At 41.6% G+C, this 8,461-nt stretch overlaps 1 protein-coding gene across 1 annotated transcript in view; it reads right to left on the bottom strand.

The window, feature by feature from the left end:
* Positions 1-8,461, bottom strand: part of LOC115294032 (mycophenolic acid acyl-glucuronide esterase, mitochondrial-like) — a 29,460-nt gene that overhangs the window by 11,274 nt on the left and 9,725 nt on the right. Inside the window, 2 exon segments of the mRNA XM_029941733.1 lie at positions 183-366; positions 5,426-5,770. Of these exon segments, the coding sequence (XP_029797593.1) occupies positions 183-366; positions 5,426-5,770 (529 nt within the window).

Here is an 8,461-nt window from a genome sequence, read left to right as displayed (position 1 = left end):
AAAAAAATAATAAAGGCTGCATTTGCCATAGCCCTAAATCGCAAGGTGAAAGTTTACAGACCATTAAAATAAATTAATCCGTAAAAACACTGGCACTTGCTTTAATTGGTCAGAGCAGAAATATATCTCCACTGCCAAGCTCAATGGTAGTAGTATTTTTCTCTGAAATGTGTTGTTCCTACCTTATACAGGCGTGACCTAGAGATTTGCAAAACTCTTCAATCGCCAATGCTTTTGTACCATTCATATCAGAGAGATAGCCAGGGATGAAGATAATTCCTGGACTTTTGCCTTTTAGCTTCTTATAAGCCAGGTTTGGAAGGTCTGGTCGACTAAGGAAAGAGACTGATGTCTTTTGTCTGCGAGCTAAACAAAGTACACAAGACTTAACTATACTTTACAAATACTGTGTTTTGAAAACCGTATACAAATGAGCCTTGAACAACATGGGGGTTGGGGTGTCGACCCCATTTATTCGAAAATCCGCGTGTAACTTTTGACTTCCCCAAAACTTAACTACTAATAGCCTGCTGTTGATTGGAGGCCTTACCAATAACATAAACAGTTAACACATATTTTGTGTGTTGTTCATATTACACATTGTACTCTTACAATAAAGGAGGCTAGCAAAATTAAAAATATTAAGAAAGCCATATAGGAAATATATTTACAATAGTGTACTGTACTTATTGAAAAACACCAATGTGTATGTGGACCCTAGTAGTTAAACCCATGTTATTCAAGGGTCAACTGTGTATCTTCAATCTTAAAACTTGTCAAATTGATTTCAAAACTACTTCCATTTAAAAGGAAAGTATTTTCATTTTAATCCATAATATTTCATTAATGCTGCTGTATTATCTGTCCCAAATAGTATCAAATAATGTTCAGATTTATCTACACTAGTTTAGGCCTTCTCTTGTGAGATTTTCCTTTTTAATATTTCAGTGTTGGGGGAGTTTCACATCCTCTTCTTTTTGGCAGGAAGGGGGAGAACCACGTTCGGTCTGCCCTTGAGAAACTGTTCAAAGGCAGAGGCGCTGTGCTCCTGGTGGGAATACTGGCTCCTGGCCATCCACAAAAGCATGGCCCACGCTAACAGCCTATCGGGATTTTGTGTGAGCTGAGGAGGGCTCAATGAGCCATTACTTTACAAGAACCCCTGAGTAATTTATAATGGTACTATTTTTGGAAAAAAGATTTCTCCTAGGCCTTCTGCAATCGCTATGTTTCATTTGTTGGTTTGGCTTTCTGTGACTGGTACAGGGACAGACCTTAGTGCAATTTAAGTAAAGCAGCAGCACAACTGGCAAACCTTGTAAGGTTACTCCATTTTATTGTTTTTTAAGTTTTTCTCCTTACCATAAAGTCTATACCTCTCTTTTAAAAAGGTAGAAAGATATTTTAAAAGCATTAAGTCATTTATAATCCCACCTCCTCCTTCCAAAGAAATTCAGTTTGTGTGTTTCCTTACATTCTTTCTCTGAACCAAGAAAATATCTTCTTTTATATGAAATGAAACCTTCCTCCACTTTACTGTGGTTAAGGAAAACATCTCTGCCCCTTATGTGAGTTGACAAAAGCTTCCTTCATTTTGGGTTTCAGAAGCTGATTTTTTAAAAACCGAACTGAAGGCCTTAGAGCTATCCCCGTTACACAGAAGTGTGTTTCAAAGCCTCACTGGATAGTGAAATACGCCAGATTTAAAATTCTTAGCGAAAACCAGAGCTAGTGGGGGCCAGTTATGTTGGCTGGCAGAGTGTATCGACAAAAAGGTCAATTTCCTAGTTCCTTAGCTCAGCACTCAAATCCTTCCTGTTCTCTTCTCATTATTACTTCACCAAACAGGAATTTGTCCTCTGAAACAATCATTTGCTTCATTTTGGTGAGCTGTAAGTGGACAGGTTCATATTGTTCCATCCATAAATGATCTTTGTACTCTAAGGATTAGCTCCAAGCCTGTTGCATAAATCCTCAATGATGTGCTAAACAGACGAAAGAGTATGACAATCTACTTAATGAATTGACATACTACACTTCACTAGAAGAAATTACATAGAACGAGTCTTTAGACAGTATATAATTAAATGTAAGTTAAACGGATATATACATTTAAACATATCAACCACAGCAAAGGGATCAGCAATGATAATTCCCATTCCAAGCACAGTGCATCAGGCAGTGTGTATGGCAAAGGTCTAAAAACAACAAAACCAGAGAATAAAAACATACAATTCAGAAAGACAGACCATATATACTGAGGGCATGATGGTATGGAGAAGAATCAAACACAAGATGAAGAAAATATTCAGATGCTCTCATTTTTGGTCCAAATTCTAGTTTCCTTTGTAGAGTAATGATTATGGTTTTTGTAAGGACGCAGGTCCGATTCAGCCTTCCCCTGTACTTAAAGGGGAAGGTACTGGCTTCTCCGTATGAAAGGGCACACATTAAGGGGGCCAACTCCTGTGGTGTCCAATAAGGAGAGGCCAGCTGACACCTTTGACCTTTCTAGGGGCGAGCCTAGTCACGCCCTATGTAAGGATTGCAGCCACCTCTGAAAAAAGCTGCCTTCAGGGAACTAAAAATCTACTCTTGGCGTTGGGCAAGTTGGGATACAGAGCCTCTGCTAAAAAGGCTCAAATTTGTAAGCCCCAAGTTACTTATTTGAGATACATCCTCAAGGATGGACATAGACGGCTGTCTCCAGCCAGAAAGGACACCATCCTCCACATACCCCCACCTAAAAACCCCACACAGATGAGAGAGTTCTGGGATCAGCGGGGTTTTGCAGATTGTGGATTCCAGGCTTTGCAGAAATTGCTAAGCCCTTGTATGAACTGACCAAAGACAAGAGTGAGTTTCAATGGACCCCTGAACATCAACAAGCATTTGAAACTCTACAAACAGTGCTCTTGTTGGCACCAGTGCTGGGGCTTCCTGACATTACTAAGCCTTTCCATCTGTTTGTGGATGAAAGTAAAAGGGTGGCCAAGGGTGTGCTGACCCAGATGCTAGAACCCTGGAAAAGACCAGTGGCCTACTTGTCCAAACGTGTGGACACAACATCGGCTGGATGGCCCCCCTATTTAAGGACTGTGGCTGCAGTGGCGTCTTTAGTTAAGGACGCCGATAGATACTTTCTCAGGGTGGACTTAGGCCTTTACTACCAAGAGCGAGACAGCCACTATTGTGGCAAAGAAATTATTGGAAGAGATCCTGCCAAGGTATGGTTTTCCTCAGCTTATAGGATCAGATAATGGACCAGCATTCATGTCTAAGGTAAATCAGGGAATAGCACAGTTCATTGGGGCAGATTGGAAATTACATTGTGCATATAGGCCCCAAAGTTCAAAACAGATAGAAAGAATGAATAGAACTCTAAAAGAGATCTTAACTAAATTGACCCTAGAGACTGGTGGAGACTGGGTAGCCCTCCTTCCCTTCGCCCTGTATCAGGTGAAAAACTCTCCCTACCAAATGGCTTTAACTCACTTTAAAATTATAGTTTTGTGACTCTTGTTAAAAACATTGTTATCCTTTAATGTTTGCTTACCCAGATTAAGAAATCTGTGATATTCAGAAATGTTATAAAGTATTTGTTTGTAATCTAGAGCATTTATGTTTTCTCTCTACTTAAACCGTCTAAAATTCAAAAACACAGTGAGTATTTCTTTTATGGCAATTACAATTGTTTGCATAAGTTCAATAAGGATCTGCTCATTTTGTAGTAGGACAATCTATATTCTTGCTGAGCTTATGTAAATAATTGGGCCAGGGTTGTTAAAATTGGACTTGTTCCACCAATGCATTAGTCTCGATTTGGCTATCTCTGATAATGAGGGTTTTTTTTAGAAATAAAAACTATGTTTCAGCAATGTACTACTGTAAATGTAATTCTAGTTCTGAGTGTCTTTGAATATTTGTTGTTGGAGCTCAGGCTTGTTAGTCTGTGAGGATGATATTTAAAATGGGGGTCACGCCTTTTCAAGAGACTTAAATGTGGACTTCACAGATAAACAAGAATTTCAGCCCCTATTAAAGTTTCAGGCATTACTCTGGAGTTAAGGCCAGCTCTAAAGAACCCTCAACTTGGTGAGGTGATCCAGAGCCAGTCAATCAGCTTGAACTAATCCTCAAAAAGACCCTGACTCCAGCGATCTCCAGCCCTGCTCCAGCCACACCCTGGAGCAGGCTGGTCTAGCATGGCAGAAGTCTGAGGAATCATTGGTCCAGGAGCTGTGGTTTGTGGCCACCACAAGTGAGGACAAGAACAAGAAGCCAAAAACAAAATTGGCATACTTTTAACATTTGGCTCTTATATCATTAATAAGAGCATAGCATTTGTCAAAGAGCATGTAAATGTTATTCAGTTAATGGTCTTAGGAAACCAAAACAATGGTAACATAGTTGACCCAATCCTGGGTCAGAAGGGGGAATGTAAGGACGCAGGTCTGATTCTGCCTTCCCCTGTACTTAAAGGGGAAGGTGCTGGCTTCTCCATATGAAAGGGCGCACATTAAGGAGGGACAACTCCTGTGGCACCCAATCAGGAGAGGCCAGCTGACACCTTTGACCTTTCTAGGGGCAGGCCTAGTCATGTCCTATGTGCGAGCCTAGTCACGCCCTACATAAGTGTCCTGGGCCCCACCCTGATTGGTCAATAATCTAAATGTTGTGATTGGCTCCCACAACTGCCAGTATTGATGGGGGGGTAGGGATTGGAGCGCTGTACCTGTGTCGTCATTTACTGTAACTCCCCTTCCCAAACTCATAAAAGCCCTACCCTGCCTTTGTTCGGGGCTCTCTCTCTCCACATGGCCAGTGGGTCGGTGGAGTCTGTGAGCCTGAGCTTAAGCCCGTAATAAAGCCCTTTGCTTTTGCAGGCATGACTCGGTCTCCCTGGTAGTCTCTGGTCTTATTTGGGGGCGATATTACAAACTTGGGCATAACATTTTCACTGAGCTGGAGCATCGAGAAAGCAAAATTAGAAATTAGGCTTGCTCACAGCATCTACGCTTTCATATACACACAAAGTTCATACTGTACATTTCCTCAAGTGAAGCAAGGTCAGGTTTAAATATCCTAACAGAGTCAAGATCTGTAAATCCCTTAGACAAGAAGAGAAATGAGAGAAAAAGTAACTAATAACCAAACGCACACCTTCATTTTTCCTAGCGTTGGTGCTTAATGCGGGGAGGCAGGCAGAAGGCAGGATCCCTAACCTGCAGAGTGTAAAACTCTAGCAAAGGCCCCGGCAGAGGTCTGAGAGCTTTCACCAGAATTGCTGGAGACGACTAAAACTAGAATACTGTTTGGGGGGAAGAGCCTTTTTAAATAGGGCACCAAAGCCGCCACCAGACAGAAACAGACTCTACTCCAAGTTTGAAAGAACGCATACTTCACCCGGCTTTTGGACACTGACCTGGGACCCACCGTGCCGTCCCCTCTGACTTCCTTGCAAGTAATGTGCTGAGGCCCCAGTGGAAGCCTAAGACGACAGCAGGTCAGTCCCACCTCCGACGAGATACCCAAGCACCCAGGGCAGTCATCCCCATCCACGCCATCTTCCCAGGAGCGCCTGAGTACCGTGCTGACCCACAGAGTAGCTCCTAGCGCACAGTAACCAGAGCTGCGCATGCCCCGCTGGCCAGAAGCTGGGACTTGCTAAAGCTTTTCAACAGAGGGCGCACATGCACAGAGTGTCGTCGCTTGGAGGAGTCTTTCGCAATTGGACGGTGGGGTCTTCGGGGGTGTGTGCTAGTGATGGCTTGGAATGTTTTGCGTACCCTCAGTAGGCGACTTTCTCAATGGGTAGATGGATGTTCCAGGGCTGGAGGCGCAGAGAGAAGCCGTATTCAACGTTCCTAAATAGGAAACCATCTCATCATCCTGAGGACACTAGGGAGCGAAAGCTTAAGCTGCAAGGCTGCTTGCATTCTAAATCGCCTTCCCGCCCCGACAGTTTAAAACCCTGCTGGAAACGCTTCCAGAGGCTGACTTTCACCCTGCTTGTGGAAATACCCGAGGTGGGCGCTTTCGCCACTCCTTCGCCGCTTTCCAATTCGTTTTTACTCTGTCAGGCTCTTTATATGCCTGACCATTGAATTATTGAATTATTATGTCCCCCGCCTCACGTTACGTGCAAAACTAAATCCCAGTAGACATAGCCTCTCAACGGAAGAATAAAAACAAAGGATTTAAATACACTTCAGGACAGTATTTTGTAGTTTGGGGACAGAAGGGACTTTGATAAACAAGAGATGAAACCCCGAAATAAAGAACAAAATGTATGTGAACTTAAACTCTTTCCATAGTAAAAGACATCTTAAGTCAAGAGTCTGGAAAAACGGATTTTACGGCACAGATAACAAGACATCAATACTTCTATTCAGCCTGCTCCTACTACTAAGGAAAAAAAAATCCTATAATCAATAGAGTTAGCCAACAGCTGGGAATAGGCAGTTCCTATATGAAGTTGTTCAACTTCACTAATTGAAAAATGTGAATTTAAAAAAATGTTATTTTCCTCATCTGTCAGATTGGGAAAAATTAAAAGAGCAATTATTGGCAAGGATAATGGGGCACTGGCACTCCTATATAGTTGGTAGGAGGGTTAATTGCTAAACTCTTCTGTCAAGTAATCTGTGCACAATTTAAAATATGCATCATTTTCAATGTCCTTGATGTAGTGGCCCCAGTCTGTGACTCTTCTGTAAACAATAGATATTAGTTCATAAGGATGCATATTACCTGCTACAGCACAATTTTCATAATTTTTTTAAAGTAGGCTCTGTGCTAGGCATGAAGCCCAACACAAGGCTTGAACTCAAAACCCTGAGATCAAGACCTCACCTGAGATCAAGAGTTGGTGGCTTAACCTGTGGCTTAATGACTGAGCCACCCAGGTGCCCCTACAGTACTATTTTTATAAGCAAGCAGAAGGAAAAAAATGGAAATCACTAATAGACAAATGGTTGAATAAATTATATAAGGATTTTTGAATTCTGGCTCTGACACACTTCAAATTAATTCTGGGAGCCCCAAGGATCAGCAAGTAAGGTCTTGTCTTGTTTTTTTGCTACATAAGGTTACTGTGGGTGGTATAAAATACTTAAGTAAAGCCACTTTACTATGTTGGTCATACATTTTGGAGCAATAATTGGTGCTAGAGGTAAAGGCAAATGTTGGATACAGTGAATCCAGACTATCTTCGGAATCTTGAGAACCTGTTGGAAGATATTGAAAAAGCTGGGTAAATAAAAACGTAATAGATCTTTCTTGGGTGGTGTAGTTCCAGAAACAGATAGCAAGGACAGCTGCTTGACTTCAGGATGCACTCCAAGAGTTGTTGAGCTATTTTTCGAGTTCTCCATTAGACCTGTTGTAGACTCCCAAGAAACTAAATCAATAAGGTGATAGACAATGCATGTCACTTCACCATTTTTTAAATCTTAACAATAAGCATTTCTCACTATGGGTTTTGGATCATTGCAGATATTCCCAATCAGTCCTGTCTCTATTCTCTCCCTTATTTTTGTAGATCTTGCATTTTATGTACAGCAACTGAAAACAATCTGACTTGTCTCTACAGTAGGAAAAGCATTACACAAAAGAGTAGGGAAGCCCATGGATTGTTTTCTCTATCCACCCTGATCAGTATAACAAATCATGAAAAACTATGGCCAGCGTCAAGTAAAGATGCTTTTACCTACAGTGATGGGCTTGAAGTAAACTGACTGTTTCCATACCCACTGTCAATGTTGCCTTGATCATCAGGAGTGAAAGGATATATTGTTCAGGACCATTTCTCTCTCTGAAATCTGCTTATTTGATCATGTTTGACCATGGACCATATTTGTACGTTTTGGTTTCTTTGTTTGTTTGCTTTACTCTTCCTTGGGAAGCACCATTTTAATTACTGCCACAGTGATTGGGTTTCAGTCAGTTTCCATGAAATAGGTCCATGTAATCTCTCAAATACTCACTGGGAAAGATACTGCAGGATTAACAGGAATACAATAATGCTTTGTTTTCTGAAAGCAGATGTAAAATAAAATCTGGAGCTAAAAGTAAATCTTATCAGTGTTTCAAGGAGGCAGAAAACTGGAGAACGAAGCTTTTTTGTTTGTAGGCTTCTCTTCTCTTCATATCTGAGAAAGAACTCTCAAAAACACTGGCCTCACAAGGGCATTGTGAACTAAGAGAATCAATAATGCTATTGTCCATTGACCCGATAAAGTTATTCGTTCCTTTCAGTAGCATTATCCCATCAATTTTCAGATATATTTTCTGTGTCTCAGTTTTCTTTAGAGACTCTTCTAAGGTTACCCAGTGGCCATGCACGGAGGCCAGGGGATGATCAGCACAGAGACTTAAGACTCTCGCTGTCAGCACTCATGTTTACATCTCCTTCAAACCCACGGTGCCCATTTACCTCAGGACAAGCTGAAGGGGTGGG

Source organism: Suricata suricatta, chromosome 6 (genome assembly GCF_006229205.1).
Source record: "Suricata suricatta isolate VVHF042 chromosome 6, meerkat_22Aug2017_6uvM2_HiC, whole genome shotgun sequence".
NCBI lineage: Eukaryota > Metazoa > Chordata > Mammalia > Carnivora > Herpestidae > Suricata > Suricata suricatta.
Note: the sequence above shows the minus strand (reverse complement) of the source record. Positions and strands in the feature narration are given on the sequence as shown.